This window comes from Mchenga conophoros, linkage group LG4, assembly GCF_057382185.1.
Source record: "Mchenga conophoros isolate Kocher_MC1m ecotype Shallow Benthic linkage group LG4, M_conophoros_male_GT1.1, whole genome shotgun sequence".
NCBI lineage: Eukaryota > Metazoa > Chordata > Actinopteri > Cichliformes > Cichlidae > Mchenga > Mchenga conophoros.
In genome coordinates, this window is record NC_140529.1 from 39,490,891 (window position 1) to 39,518,277 (window position 27,387).

The 27,387-nt window shown below is 45.5% G+C and overlaps 1 protein-coding gene across 3 annotated transcripts; it reads right to left on the minus strand.

Annotated features, from left to right (window-relative positions):
• Window positions 1-400: 400 nt before the first annotated feature.
• LOC146576851 (integrin alpha-3-like) lies at window positions 401-23,281 on the minus strand. Of its 3 annotated transcripts, none has more exons than XM_085272403.1 (29): window positions 23,156-23,281; window positions 21,482-21,651; window positions 19,414-19,541; window positions 18,715-18,800; window positions 18,504-18,640; window positions 18,323-18,429; window positions 18,130-18,222; window positions 17,323-17,382; window positions 17,084-17,237; window positions 16,723-16,916; window positions 16,557-16,645; window positions 16,245-16,378; window positions 16,022-16,099; window positions 15,859-15,926; window positions 12,851-12,987; window positions 11,970-12,113; window positions 11,797-11,894; window positions 9,744-9,912; window positions 8,747-8,833; window positions 8,553-8,632; window positions 8,401-8,478; window positions 7,251-7,353; window positions 7,004-7,180; window positions 6,738-6,860; window positions 6,408-6,518; window positions 2,042-2,140; window positions 1,811-1,936; window positions 1,217-1,358; window positions 401-529 (listed from the first exon to the last, which is right to left on the minus strand). In XM_085272403.1, the coding sequence occupies exons 2-28, from the start codon at window positions 21,637-21,639 to the stop codon at window positions 1,248-1,250; spliced, it is 3,129 nt and encodes a 1,042-aa protein (XP_085128529.1). In that variant the 5' UTR covers window positions 21,640-21,651; window positions 23,156-23,281; the 3' UTR covers window positions 401-529; window positions 1,217-1,247. The 3 variants fall into 3 exon arrangements, with proteins under 3 accessions (XP_085128529.1, XP_085128528.1, XP_085128527.1); XM_085272402.1 differs by having other exon boundaries at window positions 409-529; window positions 1,204-1,358; XM_085272401.1 differs by having other exon boundaries at window positions 502-1,358.
• Between the last annotated feature and the right edge of the window lie 4,106 nt (window positions 23,282-27,387).

Below are 27,387 nucleotides of genomic sequence, written 5' to 3' on the forward strand. Positions count from 1 at the left end.
GCACAAAGACACGACTGCTGCCATATTAAAGGAGCAGTCCCCTCATTTTGATTCCAGCCCTTTAAAGGAAAACACCAATCTGTTTCCAATCAATCCATGGCTAAGAGATGTACACATATACACACAGATCAATAACCAATCATCTATAATCAATCGTCTGTGCTTGCTGTCAGCTGGAAACCTCACATCTCCGTCTACAATATGAACGTAAACACATTACGAGGTTTTCACATGACAGCAGACTCACACTGGCAGTGTGTTGGTCCAGTTAGAACTGGTTTGTTTTGGCCTAGTCCAGTTTGGTCTGGTCTGGTTTATTTTTTCAGACGCTGAGAGTCTCTCAGTGAGTCTCAGTCCAAGAAGTGACCCAGTGTTTCGGGGACTTCCTGTTTCGACATGAGGAGACTTGGTCCTGGATCAGGAATCCGTCAGCATCCATGTGCTGCTGTTGTAGGTCGTCTTTACCCATAATCCTCCCCTGATGGAGCGCCACCGCCCGCCACACCCCCTGACGCAGAAAGAACCCACACTGCAGAGAAAAAGAGGGATCAGAGACCTTGTATGTCCACAGAGACACGGAGGCAGTGAATAGGTGACACAGGTGAGTTTGCTGGGATAACCAGTGATCTGCTGAAAGGCAGATTCATACTGGTCCTATTTTGGGGTGATTTCCCATAATTCCTTGCATTGACAGCAAACTGAATATTTTTTGGTTTAAGGAGTCTGTCGGGATTTGTGTGTGTGAAATTTGATTTGATTGGCTGCAAAAATCTAGCAGGTGTGGCCACAGACACATTAAAGGGTGAGCCCGCTTAATTTTTTTCTGCCGTTTTCTGTTAATGTGTCTTTTGTGACTCCTTTCAGAATAAAAGCTCCATCAAATCTGCAGAGAAAAGCCAACAAACACAAGCAATCACATTTTTTGCTGAGCTGATCAATCAGAAAAAGTAGAGCAGATGGAAACAGGAGGTTACTGAAAATCAAATGGTCCCTGAGATTATGGATGAAACAGGTTTTATTATGGGAGATGAATTTGTGGGGATGCCGTTATTAGTAAAAACCTAGAATTGATCAAATTTAAGACAAAATTTCAAAGAACCTCAAAGTATCAGTGCTGACTACTTTAAGCAAGTACAAACTTTTTAACTTTGATCTGACTCAGCACTTTTCATAGTCTCAGTAATCAGTTAGTAACCCTTCCACCTCTGGTCCTTACAGCCGGGCTCTCTGGCTGCGGTGCCCCAGCCTCAGAGCTCCTCGGTCAGCCTGTCGTTCTCAGATGGCTGGCTCTTCATCTGGGCCTTCTGGGTCTTTGCCTGGTACAGCTCCCTGGTGCTGGCTCTCCTGAAGAACCCACACTGAACAGCAGGGGGCGACACACAACACTTTACAGAGATAAAGCTCACGATACAGATGAATGATGAATGGTGATGAGTGGTGATGAGTTGATGCTGCTCTGGAACCTAAAACTGGAACCAGTCTGGCAGTGCAGCAGAACTGGAGCTATCTTTCAGAAGCACTCTTGAGTTTTCAGAGATGGTTTGTAAATCCAGCTCAGGAACAATGATTTCACTGGAATCATTTAAGACTTTTTCTCCCAGTTTCTATGCCAAATGAATAATTTAAAGACTTCCTCTGATCAAAATCATCTTTCAGTTTACACACAAAACACCAGGCAGCTGAAAGTAAGCTGTTATTATAACAATATATGAGTACTGTGGAGACGGGGGATAATATCCACTTGTAAAAAGTTTCCCTGGACTATGACTTTATCTGCTGCATCATTTCTGTATGTTAACACCCGGGTTACCTTCCAGAGCAGCAGACAGATGAGAGCCAGCAGCAGGACACCTGCCAGGGCAGACAACATGATGATCCATAGGGGGGCGCCAGAGTCCACCTGTAGCCCCAGATCTGGATAGATGTAGACCTCAATCTGCAGAGAATACCTCAGAGATTCAGCAGGAAACTACAGCCACATACAGTGAACTGTGAAGGAGGGTGCAATGGTCCTTAGGGGGCACTGGCTGCAATCTGTTACCTGCGAGCTGTGAGACTCCATGTTCACGGTGGGTTTGTTGGTCTGCAGCTTCAGAGATGCCTGACCTTGAACCAAGACACTGCTCGCATCGCTGTAGTCCTGAAACACAACAAGAAGCGATAACTGGCCATGAGAGGATGAAAAAGACAAAAAGTCCTGATATCTGAGCACAGGTGTCTGCAGGTTTGGGGACAGAAATGCTTTCTGAGCTCACAGGATGACATTTTTTGCATTTCAGAGGTCTTAAGAGTTTTCATGCAGTATTTAAATGATAACGAGGGTTAATTTCGACAACACTTTAACACACAGACAAAAAAAAAATCAACTTTAAAAAATATAGAGCAAAAGAAACCAAAAATAGAAACTATCAATCTAAATAAAATGTAACAAATAGAATAAAAACCACTTGTCTCTGTAGTTGTGATGCAGACGGTTTAGTCTCTTTAAGCTGTAGTTTTGAATTCTTCTGGTCTCCATCAGAGATGGGCAGTAACAATTCAAGTCAATTCAATTTTATTTATATAGCGCCAAATCACAACAAAAGTCGCCTCAAGGCGCTTCATAGATACAGAGAAAAACCCAACAATCATATGACCCCCTATGAGCAGCACTTTGGCGACAGTGGGAAGGAAAAACTCCCTTTTAACAGGAAGAAACCTCCGGCAGAACCAGGCTCAGGGAGGGGCGGGGCCATCTGCTGTGATTGGTTGGGGTGAGAGAAGGAAGACAGGATAAAGACATGCTGTGGAAGAGAGACAGAGGTTAATAACAGATATGATCCAATGCAGAGAGGTCTGTTAACACATAGTGAGTGAGAAAGGTGACTGGAAAGGAAAAACTCAATGCATCATGGGAATCCCCCGGCAGCCTACGTCTATTGCAGCATAACTAAGGGAGGATTCAGGGTCACCTGGTCCAGCACTAACTATATGCTTTAGCAAAAAGGAAAGTTTGAAGCCTAATCTTGAAAGTAGAGATAGTGTCTGTCTCCTGAATCCAAACTGGAAGCTGGTTCCACAGAAGAGGGGCCTGAAAACTGAAGGCTCTGCCTCCCATTCTACTTTTAAATACTCTAGGAACAACAAGTAGGCCTGCAGAGCGAGAGCGAAGTGCTCTAATAGGGTGATATGGTACTACAAGGTCATTAAGATAAGATGGGGCCTGATTATTTAAGACCTTGTATGTGAGGAGCAGGATTTTGAATTCAATTCTGGATTTAACAGGAAGCCAAAACAGGAGAAATCTGCTCTCTCTTTCTAGTCCCTGTCAGGACTCTTGCTGCAGCATTTTGGATCAGCTGAAGGCTTTTCAGCGAGTTTTTTGGACATCCTGATAATCATGAGTTACAGTCGTCCAGCCTGGAAGTAATAAATGCATGAACTAGTTTTTCAGCGTCACTCTGAGACAGGATATTTCTAACTTTAGAGATGTTGCACAAATGGAAGAAAGCAGTCTTACATATTTGTTTAATATGTGCATTGAAGGACATGTCCTGGTCAAAAATGACTCCAAGGTTCCTCACAGCGTTACTGGAGGCCAAGGTAATGCCATCCAGAGTAAGAATCTGGTTAGATACCATATTTCTAAGATTTTCAGGGCCGAGTACAATAACCTCAGTTTGATCTGAATTAAGAAGCAGAAAGTTAGCGGCCATCCAGGTCTTTATGTCTTTAAGACATTCCTGCAGTTTAACTCATTGGTGTGTGTTATCTGGCTTCATGGACAGATAGAGCTGGGTGTCATCTGCATAGCAGTGTAAATGTATGCTATGTCTTCTAATGATGCTGCCTAAGGGAAGCATGTATAATGTAAACAGAATTGGTCCTAGCACTGAACCCTGTGGCACTCCATAATTAACCTCAGTGTGTGAAGAGGACTCTCCATTTACATGCACAAACTGGAGTCTATTAGATAGATATGATACAAACCACTACAGTGCAGTACCTGTAATACCTACAGCATGTTCTAATCGCTCTAATAGGATATTATGGTCGACAGTATCGAACGCTGCACTGAGGTCTAGCAGGACAAGCACAGAGATGAGTCCACTGTCAGAGGCCATAAGAAGATCATTTGTAACCTTCACTAAAGCTGTTTCTGTGCTGTGATGAGCTCTGAAACCTGACTGAAACTCTTCAAATAAACCTCTGCAGATGATCTGTTAGCTGTTTGACAACTACTCTTTCAAGGATGTTTGATATAAAGGAAGGTTGGAGATTGGCCTATAATTAGCTAAGACTGCTGGGTCTAGAGATGCTTTTTGAGTAAAGGTTTAACTACAGCCAGCTTGAAGGCCTGTGGTACATAGCTGATCATTAGAGATAGGTTGATCATATTTAATCGGAAGGTTGCCGGTTCGAGCCCTGGCTTGGACAGTCTCGGTTGTTGTGTCCTTGGGCAAGACACTTCACCCGTTGCCTACTGGTGGTGGTCAGAGGGCCCGGTGGCGCCAGTGTCCGGCAGCCTCGCCTCTGTCAGTGCGCCCCAGGGTGGCTGTGGCTACAATGTAGCTGCCATCACCAGTGTGTGAATGTGTGTGTGAATGGGTGGATGACTGGATATGTAAAGCGCTTTGGGGTCCTTAGGGACTAGTAAAAGCGCTATATAAATACAGGCCATTTACCATTTAAGACTGAAGCATTAATTAATGGCAGGACTTCTTTGAGTGGTTTTGTAGGAATGGGTTCTAAAGTTAACTCAGAAAGATCAATTGGAGAAAAAGAGTCTAACTTAACATCAATGGTACTAAGAGTAGCTGTAGATAATATTACATCTGTGGGATGATTATTGGTCATTTTTTCTCTAATGATTAAAATTTTATTTGTGAAGAAGTTCATGAAGTCATTACTAGTTAACGTTAAAGGGATGGTTGGCTCAACAGAGCTCTGACTGTTTGTCAGCCTGGCTACAGAGCTGAAGAGAAACCTGGGGTTGTTCTTATTTTCTTCAATCAGTGATGAATAGTAAGATGTTCTGGCTTTGCGAAGGGCTTTCTTATAAAGCAGCAAACTATTTCTCCAGGCTAAATGATGATCCTCTAAATTTGTGACACGCCATTTCCTCTCCAGCTTACGAGTCATCTGCTTTAGGCTACGTGTTTGAGAATTATACCACGGAGTCAGGAGACCTTAGTTTTCACTGGAGCTACAGTATCCAGAGTCGTACGTAGTGAGGAGGTGAAATTATTAACAAGATGATCGACCTCTGTTGGGGTAGCGTTCAGATAGCTGCTCTATGTTGGTACAGGGCATTGAAGATGATAACAGTGGGTGGATTATATTCTTAAACTTAGTTACAGCGCTTTCAGAAAGACATCTACTGTGATAGAGTCTACTCTCCACCGCTGTGTAATCAATTATTGTAAATGTAAATGTTATCAGGAAATGATCAGACAGGAGAGGGTTTTCAGGAAACACTGTTAAATGTTCAGTTTCTATGCCATATGTTAAAACAAGATCTAGAGTGTGATTAAAGTGGTGGGTGGGTTCTTTTACATTTTGAGAGAAACCAATTGAGTCTAATAACAGATTAAATGCCATGTTGAGGCTGTCATTTTCAGCATCTACATGGATGTTAAAATCACCTACAATAATTATTTTATCTGAGCTCAGAACTAAACCAGATAAAAAGTCTGAGAAATCAGACAGAAACTCTGTGTAAGGCCCAGGTGGACGATAGATGATAACAAGTAAGACTGGTTTCTGAGTTTACAGCTGGGGTGGACGAGGCTAAGCATCAGGCTTTCAAATGAATTAAAAGTCTGTCTGGGTCTTTGGTTGATTAATAGGCTGGTGTAAAAAATTGCTGCCACACCGCCCCCTCGGTCTGTGCTTCGAGGTTTCTGGTAGTTAGAATGACTCGGGGGGGGGATGTGGGGGATGTGATGGAATGTGCAGAAAATAGGTTTAAATGTTAAACAAATTTCTTCCAGTCAGAGAATGTTGCATATAATTAAATCTTTGCTTGATGCATAAAGTTAAAAGATTAAAACTAATAAAACAAGTTTTAAAAAGAGACATTTGATTACATTTTGTATGATGGATTATGCAGAAAAAGTAGAATTGGGCTGAAAGATCTATCACTTTATCACCTATTCAGGTTGTAAATCATGTTTTTAAAAAGTAACTAAGTAATTAATTACTTTTGAAAATAAGTAATCAGTAAACTAATGGGATTGCTTTTTTGGGGAAGTAATCAGTAATTAGTTACTGATTACTTTTTTCAAGTAACTTGACCAACACTGGTCTCCGTTTGCTTCTTTAGCTGGTAAATGTTTGCATGCTTGCATTTTAAACTGGCAGGAAGTGAACCAGAAGAATGAAAGTGGGCATTAAATGAGGGTATAAGACTGGGGCTGCCCTTTTACCTCGATCATGGTGGAGTTCCACAGTCGGGCTTTGATGATCAGAGTCGCCGAGTTGTTCATGCTGACGAGAGGACAGACGAACTTCACGCACCTCGCTCCGCGGACACAGTCCTGCAACACGGTTTGCTGTGGTTACTTTGAAACACAACTGTGGACGTCCTCATAAAAATGTCCTCATGTTCTTCAGAAGCCCTCAGTTTTCTAAAACATGTCAAAATTGTTCCTCAAATTGTCCTCTCTCCTAAATGTCCCCACATTTAAAACTGTCCTGTCCTCCAAGATTGTCAATAAGCTTGTAGAAACAGTGTGTCCCTGTGCTTGTGTCTGTACCAGACTGTAGCGCTTCTTCTTTCTCTGAAGATGGAGGACAGTTGGAGTTCTGTCAGTCTGCTCCTCTTCCTCGTTTACTTCATCCAGATTCCTCTTCATCTTCTTCTTCTCCTCTTTTGACAGCTGAACCAACAGGAAGACAGGCTAACTTTCAGAGACAAGTTTAAAATCTTCGGTAAACAGTTCAGTTTTAATTGGCCTTTATTCTAAAGAAGAACGACTTTTATTTTGAAAGTAGTGTATGAGGCTGATGTTGCTGTGGTTACCGTGAGGTTGAGAGGATTAATGATGTTGCCGGGTGGAGAGCAGCGAGGCTCTGAAGTACCGTTTATTTGGATCTCTGTGAGGTACAGCAGCCACTTCCCATTGGTGGCTTCCATCGGCCAATCAAACTCCACCTCCAGGGTGCCCAGGTGGCCCAGCGGCTTTCCCTGGACATGCACCTGATGGAGAATACCGTTCACACCTGACCTGGTGAGGGTCACGCAGAACTGTAAATGTTTTCAGACTAACCTGGAAGGTCAAGACCAGCAGGCTGCCGATGTCCTCTGTCTTCTTCATGGCCACCTCACCGATCACATGACCACTGAAGGAGGTGGGGCCTGACGTTGAAATTCTGTCGAGGTACCAGATGAAAGGTTACCATGCCTTCTCCATTTAAAATACTCAGAAGTGTGGCTCCGTGTTGGAGCGTTTCTGTGGACCACTGTGGCCCTTCTTTTCACCTGTCCAGCACTCCCGAGTGCAGTGTGTTGCACTCTTCATCCTCTTCATACCTGCCTCACTTCCTTGTCCCCCATTAACCATATAAGTACAGGGTGTCTGTAGCTCACAAGATAGGTCACCTACTAACTGGAAGGTTAGTGGTTTGATCCCTGACTGCCTTGGGCAAGATACTAACTCCAACTTAATGACTCGCTGCCCTACAAGGCCACCTGCGTCGGGCTAGAGGACACACACGCAGACACAACTGGACCAGGGCAGAGATGCTGCCGTCTACACCGGGTCACTCTTACCCCATTTACCCACCCCTATTGCTTGTCATGTCTTTTCACGGTGTTACGGTGTGAAGGCATAGGGATAGCTCAGTAGGTAGCGTGGTCGCCCCGTGACCGGAAGGCTGGGAGTTTGAATCTACCGAACAGCTACCCTCAGGTACACCGGAGCAAGGTACCATCCCCATTGTGTAATGTACATACATTACAAGGAGTCCAATTTCACTGCAGGGAACTGCTAGTGACAAACAAAGGCTTCATCATCATCAACTTGCTCTGAAGATGCTCCATCTGAATATGAATGTGTGTGAATGTGAGCTAGAGCACACTCAAGTGCTTGCATGAATGATGCAAGTTAAATAAAGCACTTTGAGTATAGAGCCAGTCTATTCAGCATTTACATGGATGTAAGGCATGTGTTTATTGATACTGTCTGTTATCTATGTGCTGATGTTCATCATTTTTTTACTAATTTTGACGCTGTGAGCTGAGGTCAACGTTTCCACTGTGCTTCGGTTTGTTCTGTGTCGGCTCACATTGGGGCAGGGTTACTGTCCTTGTCAGTCTGGATTCATTTCACAACAAAGAGTCGTAACTCAGATTCTCCTCCCTGGCTGTGAGCTTAAAGCTCAGACGGGCCACCTGATGTGCACCTGATCTGTACTTACAAACTGAGTGATGTCTGCAGCAAATACTCCACCACCATGAAGACGGAGATTGGGGACAGATCCGGCTGTTCACTGAGCCTGAAGACACACAGAAATGCCACTCAGTAACCTCCAACAAACACAGAGAGAGTGGCGTGTGGTGAAGGCCGTACGTGGATAGCTGCAGCACAGACTGGATCTCGCGTGTGTCCAAACTGATCTCAGATGGCTGAAATTTGATCAGAACCTGAACCTGAAACACAGGAAGAGACAATACATCAGAAAGAGCTCAGCAGAGTTACTGCAGTACAGACAGCAGCAGACAGCAGCAATGCTAGTGCCCTGGGTCAGCAGTGATATTCCCTACCTTGTTGTTGCTTCTGAAAGGGTTCCCGAGCTCACACTGAAGAGAGGTCCCCTCCACAGAGCACTCCACCACTGCCGAGGCATCACCCTGAAACACAAAGAAAAAGGGGTGATATGGTACTACAAGGTCATTAAGATAAGATGGGGCCTGATTATTTAAGACCTTGTATGTGAGGAGCAGGATTTTGAATTCTGGATTTAACAGGAAGCCAAAACAGGAGAAATCTGCTCTCTCTTTCTAGTCCCTGTCAGGACTCTTGCTGCAGCATTTTGGATCAGCTGAAGGCTTTTCAGGGAGTTTTTAGGACTTCCTGATAATAATGAATTACAGTCGTCCAGCCTGGAAGTAATAAATGCATGAACTAGTTTTTCAGCGTCACTCTGAGACAGGATATTTCTAATTTTAGAGATGTTGCACAAATGGAAGAACGCAGTCTTACATATTTGTTTAATATGTGCATTGAAGAACATGTCCTGGTCAAACATGACTCCAAGGTTCCTCACAGTGTTACTGGAGGCCAAGGTAATGCCATCCAGAGTAAGAATCTGCTTAGATACCATATTTCTAAGCTTTTCAGGGCCGAGTACAATAACCTCAGTTTGATCTGAATTAAGAAGCAGAAAGTTAGCGGCCATCCAGGTCTTTATGTCTTTAAGACATTCCTGCAGTTTAACTCATTGGTGTGTGTTATCTGGCTTCATGGACAGATAGAGCTGGGTGTCATCAGCATAGCAGTGTAAATGTATGCTATGTCTTCTAATGATGCTGCCTAAGGGAAGCATGTATAATGTAAACAGAATTGGTCCTAGCACTGAACCCTGTGGAACTCCATAATTAACCTCAGTGTGTGAAGAGGACTCTCCATTTACATGCACAAACTGGAGTCTATTAGATAGATATGATACAAACCACTGCAGCACAGTACCTGTAATACCTACAGCTGCTCTAACAAAGTCACCGTGGTGTTCCACTTTAGATGGTCGGAGCTCTGCTCTACCTTTGTCTCTACTCCAGAGTAGATAAGTGATGGTGGGATGCTGATGCTCAGAATGGTGTTGTGAGCATCCTCTGCTGGTTGACCTGTTGATGGTGTATTGCTGATGTTAACCTCCAGAAACAGCCTCTTGATGGTGGAGTTGAAGTACATCACCTGAGTACCCTCAAGCCTGAAAACACACAAGAACACAAACATCGGCCGAACCTCAGCAGCTGTCTTAGTTAATAATCACCTGACAGACTCTAACCATGTTGTATCTCACAGACTCTAAGCCAGTCTTCTGTTCTTTTGTCTGTTATTGTTTATTCTTAATGTTTGTACAGTTTCCTTTAAAAGTGAAATATTTGAATTTTGTTTTTCATTATATCTCAGTACCTAACAGTTAGTAGGAGACACTGGCCTTCAGGCTTTCTGGCAGAACACCTTCAGGGAAGTAAGTGGAATATCAAAGTCAATCATCAAGTAAGTGGTTGCAGTGGGATGTGGTCTGTGGGTTCAGGGGGAGGTGCCAGACAAGGTTGGCCAGCTCTGCCCTATTTCAGTAGCACGCCAGGACATGGAGAAGGAAGGAGCTGAGAGCAGACAGCTGCACCGGGATCAAATGTGGTAAAAGGAACATTCTGAGCTAGTCGGCACATCCGCCTGAAAGGCACCTTGTAATTAAAACACTGTGAAACACTAACACATGTTACAGTGGCCCTCAACTGCCCAGCAGGACAAGGTCAGTCCCCTGACCCATCCAGGAGAGGGGGCACTGGCAGAGATGGTGGTAGTGCCAGACTGAAGTGTTAGAAACCCGTGGCAGCGCTGTGACACTGGCTGAGAACCAGCTAGCAGCAGCCCCAAGAAGAAGGCCCCGTGGCACTTCCCCGTTTCGACTGTCCGCTTCAGGACAGCAACAACAATCTCCAACTAACCTCTATCTGTCACCACAGGTCTTGGCGACAGTGGACGCTACACCTTGCTTACTGGGAGTCCCACAAAGATTGGGACAGCAATGCTGGTGGTGCAGATGACCGGTACACGTGCACCAGGAGTACCCACTGATGGAGGAGGAAAAAGTGCTCCAACACCCTCACCCAGTCTGGTAGAGACATTCAGTGTGCCGGTAAGGTGCCAAGGGGGTACAGGTCGGTGTGCAATGGACTCAGGCTGCACACAGACTCTGGTCCACCAAACCCTGGTTTGCCCGGAGCATTGGTTGAAACAGAGCATGGGGACATTCCTAAATCAATTTCATTGATCAATTTCATATCATTCAAATGAAAATAACTCAGCATTAGCGTTAGCTGATATACTGTAGAAGATGGATATTTAAAGCTTCAGTCAGTGATTTTTTAAGTTATTTAATAAAATAAAAGAATACTGCCTGGGTTTGTGTTGGGATGCACTGATGACCATTACTGACATCGTCAGTGGTGACCCGGGGTGAGTGAGGCTGTTTAATGCTGACTCTGAGGAGGAGGAAACAGCGGGGCTTCCAGTGATTCGCTCCACAGAGATGTATCCACTGGAGCATCGAGTGTAGTCACAAGACAACACTCGATGATAGAAACTGATGTTCACATGGTGCGCCCAGGTATGGGAACTGATAAGAATTTAGCGATTTCGATTTCACTATTGATATCACTTATCAATTCTATTCCTTATGGATTCTCATTGGCTCCACCATCAACGACAACAAATTCATGCAAATTAATAACATGCTGTTTGGTCAAATCAATCACAACAACTTATTGCTGCTAAAGGAGGGTCTGAAGCTGCTGAATCATGGAGTGTACAGCTGTAACAATGATTAGTCTCAGACGTGTAGTTGCTTCATTTTCTTTTTCAAGTGTAGTGGATTTCTGGGTATACAAATATAAATGAGATAATAAATAATGATAAATAATAACAAAGATTTTAACTCCAGTGAAGTACAGAGCTTCTTATCTGCTTCATCATGCCTTTAAATTGGCTTCTTATCACATGACCTCATGCTTCCTGCTGAGTGTTTCTGTCCAATCATCTTTTTTGGACTCTGGGCTGAGCAGTGTGTGTTCTGTTCACTCACTCGGGGAAAGCTTTCTGGCTCTCATCGGTGAACCGAGCTGTCATCTGCAGGTTGCTGTGGCAGCGGTTATCAGAACCACAGTCCTTCTGGATGTGGATCTGAGGGACAAGGACAGCATCGGTCAGACCAGCAGAGTTTGGCTTTTCTATAAAAAGGTTCTGATGGGTTCTGACCTGGGTTCTGATGGGTTGGGGGGTCTCACTCAGCACCGGGAGGCGTTTCAGGTCCTGCACGTTCTTCTTTTTCTTGGGAAACTTCTCGTACAAGGAGGCATTCAAGGAGAACACCAGAGGCTCCACTTTGTCTCTGATTACACTCTTCAGAACATAAGAACACAGAAACTGAACATCAGCTCAGTGCCAACATGACGTGGACTGCAGGAGCTTCTTTGCAGGATCTGTCCAGCCAGACTGATGTGAACTGGCCACTTGGAGCTGAGGAAATCAGGCTGAAAGCAGGTGGTGATCAGCAGGAATGTGAAGTAAACACGAGTCAGTGGACTGAAAGCATGAGAAACAGCAGGCTCGCTGACAGACTGAAACAGAATCACAGAGTGAAAACAGGACGAGAGCCGAGCGAACGCGATCAGAAACACAAACCGAAGACATGAACGAACGTGACTTTTGCTTCGACCTGCCTACACACCACCTCAGAGGCTCGCTGTGGTTTTCCTGTTGAGCTGTGGCTGAGAAGCAGGATGTGGAGTCTGTCAGCAGCCGCATGAATAACATGGCGGCAGAAAGTCATCATGACTTTGATCATCAGAATCAGTTCGTTATATCTCACACAGCAGAACTTCCTTCATCTGACTCTAATTAAAGGAAAAAATATAATTTAAGTTTTTTCATGCAGAACTGGAGGACCACGTTTGGTCTTTGCTCTCGTTATGTGGTGTGCTGGTTTGGGACGATTCTCAGAGTGAGCTAGTCTTAAATAAACCGTGACACAGCTCCGACACTCGCCGCTCACATCGACACTAAATGTTTTGTTTCAGTGGACGTGCTTGTCAGATTTCAGCAGCCTGTAGGGGGTGCTATGCCTGTGTTTGTCTCACCTGCAGTCCCACTCTCAGCGTCCTGCACTCCTCCAGCGGCATCGACAGGTAATCAGAGTACACGCTCTGCCCGTTGTCATGAAAATTGAGGCGGGGCTTGACACTAGTGATGTCAGCTTTCAGCGTGAAGAGGATGGCTGTGACACAAAGATAAGGGTTCAAATATAAAACACACAGGCGTAAGATAATCACAGGTTGTGATGTGATTTATTTGTTGTTCCTTAACCCTGACATGTGACAGACACCAATAGAGTCCAGGATCTGGGTGGGCTTTAAGGCGTCTGGGAAGGGAACTCAAAACTGGATTATAGATGGCAGACAGTTGGTGTCGTAAACCCCCGCCTCTGTTCAAAGATGGTCGCTCACAGTGGACATAAATGCTTCTTTCACTCCTCTTTCAAACCATCTGTCCTCTCTGTCCAAAATGTGAACATTGGCATCCTCTTTCAATCCAGTTTTGAGTTCCCTCCCCAGACACCTTAACGCCCACTCACATCCTGGGTCATCTGACCTCAGGAAATCACATGACAGGGTGACTACGATGACCTGGTTGACTGAGAACCTTCACAGACATCTAAAATACAAGACTGTTTTATTAAAACTCCGGCAAGATTTTTATGAAATTGAGTAGGACCACGAATTGATCCTTGAGGAACTCCACATTAAAATTCATAGATAAAGATAATCTACATTTTAGACTGGATTTCAATACACAACATTTTATTTCTGATACTTTAGTTTCTCTGTGAAAAGATTAAGAACAAACATGTTCAAACAAAGGCTTGACGACATTGTGAGGCAGCATCAGATCATGGGAGTCGACAGCCACACTCAGTAGCTTAGATTAAAAAACATGCGCTGAACTAAATTTAAATGAATACACTGCCCAGGTAGCACATCCGAAGTTACTTTTACAACATCACCTTTGGTGGGACATATCAGTTTCATTTAATGTAAATGAAAATAACTCCAGCAGTGTTAGCTGACATACTGTAGAAGATGGACATTTAAAGCTTCAGTCAGTCATTTTTAAGTTATTTAATAGAATAAAAGAATACTGTATTCATAAACATACATACAGACAAAAATAGTGTTATTACACAGAAACTGATGCATTCTCATAAACGTATAGTTGATGTATTATCATTATTATTTTAGCAGAGTGGCTGGGAGGAACAACTCCCTTCTGACTAATGTTGGGGTTTTACACATGTGCCCATCACCAGTCAGAAGTGAGCGTCTCTGACTCACTAACTCGTATCAGACTCCATTCACAAACTTCTACTGCCTCCTCCAGAGTAAATAAAGGTGGATGCTTCTCACTCGGGATTGACAGATACTCTGGTTTACTGCCATCACACTGATTTTTCTGCCAATACTACAGTTTGGGGTTTGAGTTGGGGTTTAATTATAGCAGAAAAGGTATCGGATGTATTACTGATAGTTGGCTGAAGCCTCACGATGCTTCTGTAATGGAACATGACGACTTTAGAGGAGATCAACTTGCAGGGAAAAAATCTTTTTATTAATTTGAAATTATTTTCAGTTTTGGTTGGTGTGACCTGCGATGACAGAGGAAGTACTCTTTTTATGCTGGGGTTTATCAATAGTTTATCAATATATTTATATTTGCACACCAATGCTAAATTAGCCAATACTTGAATGGACTCTGGTCTTCTCTTTCTGTGTGTAGTTGACATGTTAACAGTTATCAGCTTCTCTGTGAGACAGAAGACGCTCGGGTCCAGAGACACAGTGAGGGTGACCTTGTCTCTGATTGGTCAAATTAACACAACCAGCAAACACAGACACACACACACACACACACTGAGAGAGCGAGAGTCTCAGATGTAATAATATCAGTTTCTCTAATGTGATTTATCATTCAGAGAATCACTCAGGGGACAAGAGGACACACAAGGACACGGCATGATGTCATCTGTGCGTGTGTGTACAGGCGTGTTATAGCAACAGTGTGGCCTCAGCTCTGATTGGTCAAGTTAACGAGACACAATAAGGACACACGCTCAGAGTCTGTGTGTGTGTTGATTAAAAACTGGATCTAATTGACAGCTGTGTCCTGTCAATCACTCACACACACACACACACGCACGCACGCACGCACGCACGCACGCACAGGAAGTTGATGTCATTAGCAAGTCCAGCCTGTAACCTCTTGTTAGTGGCAGTGTGGTCGATTGCTGTGCTCGCTTAGACTCTCCTGAGGTGTTACCTCAGGTCACCTGACCCAGGTGTGTCTCTACAGGTCAGAAACCACTACGGGCTGTTTCCATGGTTACACGTTGGTGGGCTGACACTCCACCATCTCGCTCAACTGCCTGATAAAATCCTGCTGCGTAGTTTCTGTCTGCTGGTGCTGAGAGTGATGCGAGATGGACAGTGAGAGTCCACCTGTTGGAGGTTAATCCAGCCGTGAGCTCAGCTTTGAAGGCAGCACCTCCTCTTGCAGCAGGCCATAGGGACGTGAACTTTGGATGAGTCACATGACTTCATCTTTCAACAGCCAAACTCTGGGAAAACTGGGAATGGTCATGATTTACTTTGATAGATAACAGTTTATGACTGATTTTACTGGCACATGGGCACCTGGTAGGATATAATGAGCAACTACAGCCAGAAGGTTGGGTTAATGCATCCTTAAGCTAAAACTGAAGGAAGCCCGCAGCTATGGGCATTGGAGAAGGAAAGCAAACAGGAAAAATATGTAAATACTCTTGCATCAAACGCCATCAAAAACTAATGAAACGGGACTGATTCTGAACCTTCCAGGTAGACATAGCATGTTACAGGTGTACTACCGCGTCTGAACAATACTTCCTGGTTTAATTTGGCTCAGCTATCCTTCACGGACATCTCCCTGCAGTCCTGTTTTGGCCACTCGTATGCTCTCCTCCACAGAGCCAAACCTTCCAGCCCAGCCTTCCAACCTTCGCAGAAGTTAGCATGATCAGATTTAATATGGGTGCATTTTTTTGTCTTTGACTCACTGATGTTGTCTCTGTCGCTCTTCTCTCCCCTGTTGAACATGTAGAAGAAACACACTTCCACCTGTATACTGAGAGAGTTGAGCTGTTAGCATGTTATCGTGTGAAAACACCTCCGTACTGAGGGTCTGTGAGCATGTTAGCTGATGGTAGCTTTGAATCTCACCAGAAGTCACAGCTGTTTGGGTCCACGATGGTCGGAGAAACTTTGAGTGTTTTATTTAAATGGATGACCGGTCGACTCCTGAGGATCAACACATCAGTCCATTAATAAATGCATAAATTTAGTTATTCTTGAGCTCTTAATTAGCAGTAAGTGCTAATGATCAGTACTTTGAGGACTTCAAAATGTACTTTAGATGAGCACTATTTAGCGCAGAAGTTGGTACCTGAACAGAACAACGGTATCATCGAGAGAACCAACCAGCAGGTCCGGGTAATAGTTCCCATCAACATCCCCGCCTGCAGAAAGGGAGTAGCCAAAAGTCCCGAAAACAGGGGAGACCATGCTGCCTCGGATCACCTGTACAGAGGAGGAGGCGGGGTCACAGGTGTGTCTGCACACCAATTTAAAAACCATCACTGGCAAAACTTGTCTGGCCCGTGAGGACATGTCTGCACTCTGATGGTTCAGAGTTGGTTTGAAAGTTGTGTCCTGGGAATGTGGGTCAAACATAGAAAGGACCGTGTTTTTGTGAGACCTGGCTCGGCTCTGTAGAGATGCCCTCACTGCTTCCTGTCCAGATCATCACACTTCCTGCTTCATGAAAAGGAGCTCCGATGGCAAAGTCTGGAACAACCAAAGACCCGTCACCATGACTACTGATTACTGATCACGAAAACACCAGCATCACGTTGAGCCCTCACCCTGGAAGCCGTCCTGGTTGAGGTCTCCTGCAGCGGCCACAGCCATGCCGAATGCCGACCCCGCCGGCCCCTTCAGCACTACGCTGGGCTCAGAATTGAACCTCCCTCCTACGTTCACGTAGACATAAACTGCCCCGCCCACCTCCGTCTGACGGTGGAAATAAAAAGGAGCGCCCACCAGCAGGTCGTTCCACCTGTGGGACAAAAAAGCAGCTCAGTGAGTGTTCCTGAAACATGTTCCTCAGGTTTAGATTATGGTGCTCTGTGGTTCCCACTGAGTCGTTGTCATCAGAAGATTTTACTAAAGGTACTGACCGTGTTGCCTCAGTGCAGGTCATGTGACCCATAAACCATTCCTCACCCGTCATTATTGAGGTCAGTAACTGCCAAGGCGTTCCCAAAATACGAGCCCATCTGTTGACCGCGCAGCTTCTGGCGAATCATCAGTTTATCAGAGCGCTTGACGGCCAGCAGCACCGAGCCATGAGCGTCTTCCATACGGTCCCGAGGAGCTCCTATTCAACAACACACCAATCAACACATCTATCAGTAAATCTACAGGTCAACCAGCTGCTTCCTGATTAGCTGAAAAGTCTTCACCTGTTACGATGGTTTCATCATCCTCAGAGAGAAGGCGAGGAGCCTGAGCGACAGAATATCCTGCACAAATACACGTTTTACATTCAGCTTCAATTCTTTAAATGTAGGAAAGGTTCCCATTAAAAGCATACATGTCTGAACATTCATTGAAACTTCAAAATAAAAGCAGCTGAATTCTGTGACACACAGACAGATAGATACATGCGAGACCGATGGAGGACTGATCCAGAGGAGACCTGCTTCATTAAAATAAGTCTGCCACGTAAAACAATAACACAAAGCACGATTCAGATCCTGACTGATCCGCACGTCAAAGTATCGGCTGCTCATCCACATACGTAACTCTGCACTTAGCTTGTGAGGCTGCAGGTATTTATTTAAGTCAAAGGAAAGAGCCGGACTCACAGCCACCTGTGGCGGCAAACACTTCCTGCAGAAACCAGAATTACACTTTTTGAACGATATGAAAGCCGGTTTGACGCATGCGTTTCTGAATGAAGACACACAAACAGAGAGTTTTCACTATGGACTCTTTTCTGCGTCAGCGTGTGACTAAAAACCTGAAACACTGCTCACAATAAGCTAAGCCTGACGAGAGCTTCTGCTCTGTGTTGAGGAACATTAGCGTTTCTACAGGACACCGTCCCTCTGCTCCACCCTCATTAAATCATTGTCTCAAACCGCATGTGCTCATTGCAAACCTTATTTAGGCACATTCATGTAGCTGATTTAAATACTGTCCTGCCCTGAGGAAGACACGTGTGACCGAGCTCAGATCTGAATGAGCTATTTAAAGAGACGGCGCACCGATGTAGATGTTCCTGTGCTTCTGGTTGGAGAAGGAGCTCTTCTTGGTGTCAAACTCATCGTCAGGGTTCATCCAGGAGACTTGGACGTTTCCTACAACACACACACCATGAACTGCATTAGATGCTCACAGAGCTGAGATGCTCGCTCTGAAAAGGAAGAAAAACATCAGAATAGAATAGAATAGAATCACCTTGCCATTCGAAGCTTCCAGGCGAGCCAACAATGACTTCGCTTTGAGTGATGGCCGCTGACATCCCCATCCCGCACATGACCTCACCAGTGAAATCACCCAGATGACTGAATACAGACAGGCAGCAGGTGAGGAGGCGGAGCATCACTCATCACCTGTAGTGTGCAGTCATGTGACATACCTGCAGGACTGTTCGGGGTCCTGCCAATTAGAGTCGTTCTCGTCGTACCGCAGGTCGTTTCCACGGAGATAACAGCGGCCAATCATTTGCCTTAAATTGAACGCTCCATAGAGTTTTGTGAAGCGGTGACCGCATGCCTGCAGAGCAAACACGCCGTTCTTTAACTTCTCACCAATAGGAAAATAATCAGCCAATCAGAGCACAAACTCACCAGGACACGCCCCCCAGGCCGGCCCTGACTGGCTACTGAGACGCCCAACCACATGTCCTCGACCAGTTCATCAGCATGGATCTTGGCTGAAACACATCACAGGTGAGTCACAGACTGTAGGCTCCGCCCACTGACGGGGTAAAGGTAAAAAAGTAAACTTTTGTGTGATTTATTCCACTGACTCTAACCCCATACGACCTGTGCTGCAAATATGTTGTCCAGCAGCTGACAGAGCAGGTGCTATCCTGCACACCTGAGCTGCAGCAGTATGACAGCACAGCTCACCTGGACCTGTCACACAGGTGTCACATACCCGCTGGCTAACCTCAGCCGGGAGAGTCAGCTCAGATCAGTGAGTTGCTGATTCATGACAGTTTCTCTCCATATAAACACTGTGTGTGTGTGTGTGTGTGTGTGTGTGTGTGTGTGTGTGTGTGTGTGTGTGTGTGTACATGTGGGTGGGTGTGTTGCTGTTGTTGTGTTTGAGCAGCCGATAACACACACAGCAGCTTTCACTGCTCACTGAGGGATGGAGTTCCCATAATGCACCAGGACACTGATAGCATCACCCATTAGTGCAGCCAAACAAGCTCAGGAAACGGGTCGCTGACTGTCAGGCTGAGTACCTGATCTGTGATTGACCGATACAAGAGAAAGTAAACAAACCAGCCAATAAGGCTAAGGACACGTGTGACTCACTTGGATCTATGAGCTTCATCCTCCTGCAGTCTGACTGGTTGGCACTGATTGGACAGGTGTACACTCCTCCTGTGTGATTGGCTGGAACATTTGGCTCCGCCTTCTCTCTGGGGGCTCCGACTAATAGCCTGTCGGGATGACACAGACGGCACAGTTAACGTTTGAGATTCTGGGTGGAATAAATGAGGAAACGTCTGAAGGACACACACAGAGGACACGGGTCGCCTCCTTCTAAGGAGCTTCAGTCACGTGACGTGAATTATCTGAAGATGAGCAAACCGGCCCAGCCTTCCAGAGACAGTTCGGGGGACTCTGTTTGTGTCAGTGCCGTCTACATTTAGTCTCACAGTAAAGTTTTACTGGAACAAACGTGTCCTCCCAGCTGAGAGCTCGTTCACAGCAGCCTGACCTGACTGTGCATCTGTACCTGTTTAACTGCTGCTGTGGGGTCCCAACTGCTTCACAGCTCAAACCCTATCAAACACACATTTGAACTCTGCCTGTCCTTAGGCATCACTACCTGCTTAACGTGTCTCCCAGAATCACCTGACTATGCATAGTGTCCTCAAGAACCCATAAGACCATGGCAGATGGCCCCGCCCCTCCCTGAGCCTGGTTCTGCTGCAAGTTTCTTCCTGTTAAAAGGGAGTTTTAAAAGAGTTTTAAAAGAGTTTTAAAAGAGTTTTTCCTTCCCACTGTCACATAGGGGGTCATATGATTGTTGAGTTTTTCTCTGTATCTATTATTGTAGGGTCTACCTTACAATATAAAGCGCCTTGAGGTGATAGTTGTTGTGATTTTGAATTATTGATCATGAGTGTGACAATCACAGAGGAACACACCTGGGGGGAGGGGGGGAACTTCCAATCAAAGACATTGACCTCCTAACCCCTGAACACTCCAAGGAAGCTACATTAGAGTGTGTGTGTGTGTGTGTGTGTGTGTGTGTGAGTGTGTGTGTGTGTGTGTGTGTGTGTGTGTGTGTGTGAGACTAACAGCTAATCCAATTACAGAGTATAAAGAGACAGTTGTCACGGTGACTAGAGACAGACAGCTGGGTGGCCTCTGTGTGACCGCCTCTCACATAGAGACAGGAAATGTGCAGCTTTAGTGTGACCTGCACTTCCTGTTAGACCCCCCATCTAACCTCAGTTTACTCTCACACGATACTCTGCAGACAGTAGCTGCGCGCAGAGACTTGAGCTGCTTTTATTTTGAAAGTCTAACCTAAAAATGTGTGTGTGCAGTGTGAGGCTGCACCATGTGACCTGCCGGCATCTGCTCGGACTCACTCTGACGATAAACGCCGCGCTGACAGAGGTGGGCGCTGTCACTCCTCTGCTCCCCGACATTACGGAGCCCCCGAAAACCTCCTGAAGCTCCACCTTTCTTAATACCGCCTTGTCCTTTATCTGCTGTTTGCGCAGACTTCAGAAGAATTCAGACATATTATTAACGCTGTGGGGCATTCACCTGACTCTGTGTGTGTCTGACGCACACACACAGAGTACGGTGTGTGTTTGATAGGGTCCAGTGAAGGAAGCGGAGAAGTCGGCCAGAATTCGGTGGAGAACAGTCACCTGAAGCCAGACAGACCACTCCGTGAAGCCAGAGAGCGGACAGAAATGTTGCCCACGACGACCACAAAATGATCCACTATTTTAGACGTCCTCACAACTCCAAATGCCACGTTTATTATTCACACATGAAAGTGTTTCTGAGATATGACCTCACTTCCTGTTTTACTGCTGCTTTGATTAGCTGTGATAGATTTGGTTCTAACTGATGAAAAGTGGAAACAATGTTGCTTTGAACTCTGCTTCATCAAAATAATCCAGCAGTTCTTCATCTATAGAAAAGGACCCACACAAGCCCGCTCTGTCACAACACTGGTGTTAATGGTCACTTTGAGGACAGTAGAGATCTGCTGACCTAAGGTTCAGTCTGAAGTCAGATCATTTACCCGGACACACCTAAAAGCAGATGTACAGCTAGCACACACACACACACACACGCACGCACGCACACACACACACACACACACACACACACACAGGTGTGTACTCACAGGTAGCTCTCTGTCTTCAGGTCTTGGTGCAGAGCAACAGAAAATCCAAACAGACTTCCTCGTTCGCCCATCTTCAGCAGTGGAAATGATGTGTCGAGGTTAAACGCTGCACACACGCTGATACCCACAACCAGCAACATGCACACACCTGTTGCCATGGAGACACACACCTGAACAGCAGAAAAAAGTCAGAAGTGCGATTGTCAGTAAGTTATCTTTAATGTCACACGGGTTTTATTCTACCTGGCTGTATCGTCATGGTAACTGATGCTCAGTGGAAGACGTATGAAATGTGAAAGCTGCTGAGCCGTACCTTTGTCGTGTCATCAAATGAGTCCTGAGTGAATCTCTCAGAGTGTTAAAATGCTGACTGTGGTCTGGATAGCCATCTATCTCTTTCATGCAGACGACACTGTTACTGATGAGCCTCTTTATACCCTCACAGTCACACTCCACCGTGAACTTAATCTGCTGCGTTTCAGGACGTTTTGGTATAATCTCGAAAAAACTGGATTGGGGTTGTATTTGGAAATGTAATTCACAAAGGTAGCATGAAAATCAAAAGTCAAAGATTATTGTAATCTTTTATTTGAAGTTTGAATCTCTGGAAGCAGGATTGATGCTGCTCAGCTTTCTCTGGGTTATGTTAAGAAAGAGTGCAGCTCATCCAAGCTGTGTGAGCTTCCTACTTTGTGATGATCTGCTGGGATTGGTGGTGGTCGCTCTGCCACGGTTGATTTGAAGTTGGTATGGAAAATGAGGAGCACTTCATCATTCTACCTGCTCACAAGCTTAATGGAGATGCTGATTTCTTTTTCCAGCAGAGTTTAGCAGGTGTCCGCAGCAGCAAAGCTAAAGGAAACAGTTTTCTGGTCACCCTGAACGCCACAGAGAATCTACGAAAGTCACTTCACCCAAAACTTCAGTAACACCTCAGCAGCTATGAGCTTTTCTCCTCCGTGCTATCGTTGTGTTCCTTATCCTTTTCTACTGTATTTCCTTGCAGCTCTTTACTCTTCTCTCTGTGTTTTCTGTTGGGTTTATGTCTTTCAGTAAATACTGAGAAACTGTCTTTCTGTGAGCTGCAAACAGTATACCTGTACTGACTGTATTTTTGCTTTCACTTCAGGCTGTTCGTTCTGGCACTAATGAAACATTAATTACATGTAACAGCGCATTAAATATGAAGTGTTTTCAGTCATCCACCCATTCACACACACATTCACACACTGGCGATGGCAAGCTACGTTGTAGCCACAGCTGCCCTGGGGCGCACTGACAGAGGCGAGGCTGCCGGACACAGGCGCCACCGGGCCCTCTGACCACCACCAGTAGGCAAACATGGGGTTAGTATCTTGCCCAAGGATATTTGACATGCAGCCCGGAGGCAGCCTGGGATCGAACCACCGACCTTCTGATTAGTGGCTGACCTGCTCTGCCACCTGAGCTACAGCCTCTCACAGCATCTTTACCCAGCAGACTTACAGTACATTAGCTTTAGATGTGGAGTATTTTGACTCTGTGGCACTTCATTACAGCGTGAGGACACCCGTCTAACCCTGGAATGAATTTACTGAGATATTAAATTTGCTGCTGAATAATAGAAATCTGGTCTGAAGTCTGTCCCTGTCAGATCAAATGTAAAGAAATAAGGGTAGAGGAAGAAATGCAGACCTGTTGCTCTTCCTGTTGGCTCGTTGGTTTGTCCCTTGCAGGTTGTCAGTTTGATTCCCGCACTGCTCCGTCTGACTTCTCCTCCGTCTGCTCACCGACTGATCTGCACACGCTCAGATGCCTCCCTCACTCACGCCCTCATTCTCATTCTTCAGCCGTGCTCACTCGCCCTGAAATGAAATCATGTCTCTCTCTCTCGGTTAACCCCACCCCCACACTCTCTCTCGCGCACACACACACACACACACACACACACACACTCACACACACACACACACACACTATATTTGTCTTTCTATCTTTGTGAAGACCCATGTTCTCATGTTGCTTGTAGAACGCCTGATCTAGAACCAGAACAGAACCCTGAAATTGGTTTTGAAGGTCCAAGACATTCAAAACCTGGACCGCTCAAGTCCATGAAACAAAACCAAATGTCCTCACAAAGCCCAGAACTCACATGAATAGACATTTGAGCACCCACCCACACAAAGTCACAAAATGATTCAGGTTGTTTGGACATTTGAGGGCACCTTGATTCTCGACACACACACACACACACACACACACACACACACACACAGTTTTCTGGGTTTATTTCCTGTCTTTGTTGCTGCTTCCTGTCTTGCTTTCTTCTCCTTTTTCTGATGTTAAAAACACAGTTAATGACACACACACACACACACTGCATACCAGAGACCCATGCAGTAGGAGAGCATGCTCTCTGCTGAGGAGCAGTGCTCCACTGAGAGCACCACAACTTGAAGAAGAACCTCTGGTCCAGGTTCTTCTTCAGGACATGGAGGAAGTGCAGCCACTGCTGGGCCTTCTTTAACAGGGCGATGGTGTTGTGGGTCCAGGTGAGACCAGTGGATATGTGGGTGTGGGTTAGATACAAAACAAATTCTATGGCAAGGGGGAGCCAGAACATCAGGTCAGGGGGAAGAAATCATGATCCCCATCCTCCGAGACTGTGGTGACTGTGAGAACATCTGACTCAAAAGAGAGGATCATTGCAGAGTTTGAAACCTGGACCCTCCGAGGTCGATCACTAAGACTATGTAATATACCCTCTGAAGGTCTTCTAGGCTTCCTGTCGTGTTTGGGTCAAATCTGACTGATTTACAACTTAAAACACTCATAAATATTGTTTTTTACATCTGCCTCGAGGCCTTATGACATCCTCCACACTATGCACTTGAACATATAACAGTGATGGTCAGCTCTTTCATTGAATTTTGATTGTTTAAATCAACCTTTACATTTGTGATGTTCCTGGTCAAAAGTACCTGCCATAGGAAATGAATGGGAATCCACTCAACCCCTCCTCCACTGACTGAGCGACCCCCTGAATGGTATTTATGGTAATGTCATCTTCTCCTTAGCACTGCCCCTGAACCCACTCTACCACCCTGCCACAACCACACCCTGCTGCCACAGTGTCATACTAAGCTGGAGCCAGAAGAGCACAGACCAGTAGAGTTACTTAGTGACTTTTTTAAAAACACGATTTAAATTCAAATTCAAATTTTATTTGTCACACACACACACAACCATACACAGTATGACATGGGGGTGAAATGCTTGTAGCTGTACAATGCCCGACCATTAAATGACAGAAGAAAGTTTTACAATATTTACAATTTACAGTTTACTACAGAATTTACAAATTAACTTAGGAATTTACAGTAAAGAATGTGTAAATAGCAGAAGACATTATAAAGATAAGGATTATAAATTATAGGAATTATAGGATTATAGGAAATGTGTGGTGACGTGTGTGAGAGTCCAGTCTTATAGTGACGTGTTTGGGAGAGTCCAGTCCTACACCTGGTTCAGGGCCCGAATAGCCTGGGGGAAGAAGCTCCTCCTCATTCTCTCTGTTTTGGCCTTAAGGGAGCGGAAGCGCTTCCCAGACCTCAACAGTGAGAAGAGTCCATTGTTGGGATGGGAGAGGTCCATCATAATCTTCCTAGCTTTGGACTTGCACCGCTTGGTGTAGATGGGCAGCAGGTCAGGGAGCTCTGATTGAATGATGCGTTCTGCCGAGCGCACCACCCTTTGCAGATCTCGTCTGTCCTGCTTGGTGCTGTTCCCAAACCAGGTGCAGATGTTTGATGTCAGGACGCTCTCGATGGTGCAGGAGTAGAAGTTCTTGAGCACCTTCAGTGGCAGATGGAAGTCTCCAAGTCTTCTGAGGAAGAAGAGACGCTGACGGGCTTTCTTAACCAGGGTGTTGATGTGACAGGACCATGACAGGTCCTGAGTGATGTGGACACCCAGGTATCGGAAACTGTCCACTCTCTCCACTGGCGTGCCACTGATGATGAGGGGTTTGTAATTCCTCGCCTGCTTTGTAGTGAAGTCCACGATCAGCTCCTTAGTCTTGCTGACGTTTAGGAGGAGGTTATTCTCCTGGCACCAGGTCTCCAGGTTCCTAATCTCCTCCAGGTAGGCCGTCTCGATGTTGTCGGAGATCAGGCCCACAACAGCAGTGTCGTCAGCAAACTTGACAATGGAGGTGGTGTCGGATGTGGCTACACAGTCATAAGTGTACAGTGAGTACAGCAGGGGGCTTAAAACACAGCCCTGAGGCACTCCAGTGCTGAGTGAGATGGAGGGGGAGACTTGTTTCCCACCCTCACTGATTGGGGTCTGTCTGTGAGGAAGTTGAGGATCCACTGACACAGTGATGAGCTGAGTCCTAGATCCGTCAACTTGGTGAAAAGCTTAGAGGGAATTATTGTGTTGAATGCTGAACTGTAGTCCACGAACAGCATCCTAACATAATTCCCTCTGCCAGTGTCCAGGTGACTCAGGGATGTGTGGAGCAGGTGAGATATGGCATCGTCTGTGGAACGATTAGTCCGGTAAGCAAACTGAAGTGAGTCGATGGTGGGAGGAAGTGAAGAAGTGATGTGATCTCTCATCAGTCTTTCAAAACACTTCATCACAATTGAAGTCAGTGCTACTGGACGGTAGTCATTGTGGCAAGCGGGCTGTTGTTTCTTTGGAACAGGGACAATAATGGACCGTTTGAAGCACGTGGGAACCACAGCTTGGGCCAGGGAGAGGTTGAAGATCTCCGTGAACACCGGCGCTAGTTGATCAGCGCAGGCTCTAAGGACCCGGCCAGGGATTGCATCTGGTCCTGCTGCCTTCCTGGTGTTCACCCTCCTGAAGGTGTTCCTCACGGCATGCTCTGTGATGACGAATGCATTTTCTTCACTGGTGCACTCCGAGCGCGCGCAGCCGTTTGTTGTTTTAATTGCTGCGGCGTCGAAGCGAGCATAAAACGTGTTCAGCTCATCAGCCAGTGAAGCATCGGCATTCATCACTGAAGAAGCTGGTCGTTTATAGTCCGTTATAGTCCGCAGTCCTTTCCACAGGCTCCTAGAGTCGCACTGTCGTAGCTGTGACTCTAGTTTTTCCCCGTAGCTCCGCTTTGCCTTTCGGACCGCGCTGCGCACGTTGTAGGACGCAGCCTTGTATAGGTCCATATTACCGGAGACAAGCCCTTCATTGTAGGCAGCGGTGCGTGATCTCAGAGCGTCGCGGATGTTTTTATCCACCCACGGCTTCTGGTTGGGAAACGTTCGGATGATAGTTCTTTCTGCTGTGTCGTCCGCTAGTTTCCCGATAAATCCCACAACCGCTTCCGTAAACATGTTGATGTCATCAGAGCTGCGCCGAAACATGTCCCAGTCTGCGTCATCCAGTGCGTCCTGCAGCGCGGTCATTGAGTGGTCCATCCAGCGAGCGACCTCCCTCCTGATTGGTGGTTGCTGCTTTAGCCTTTGTTTGTAAGCAGGTATGAGGAAGATGGCGGAATGGTCCGATTTTCCAAATGCCTGCAGGGGCTGAGCCTTGTAACAGTTCTTGAACGGGGTGTAGCGGTGGTCTAATGTCCTCGTGTCCTCGATTTACAACCTGAATAGTTGATAAAGCGATAGATCTTTCAGCCCAATTCTACTTTTTCTGCATAATCCATCATATAAAATGTAATCAGATGGAAAAGTCTCTTTTTAAAACTTGTTTTATTAGTTTTAATCTTTTAACTTTATGCATTAAGCAAAAATTTAATTATATGCAACATTCTCTGACTGGAAGAAATTAGTTTAACATTTAAACCTATTTTCTGCACATTCCAGCACATAAAATAAAATATTTTTTGTGTTTACACTCAGTCTTTCAAATAGATGCAAGTAAAACACAGCAGAAAATAAATAAAGTCA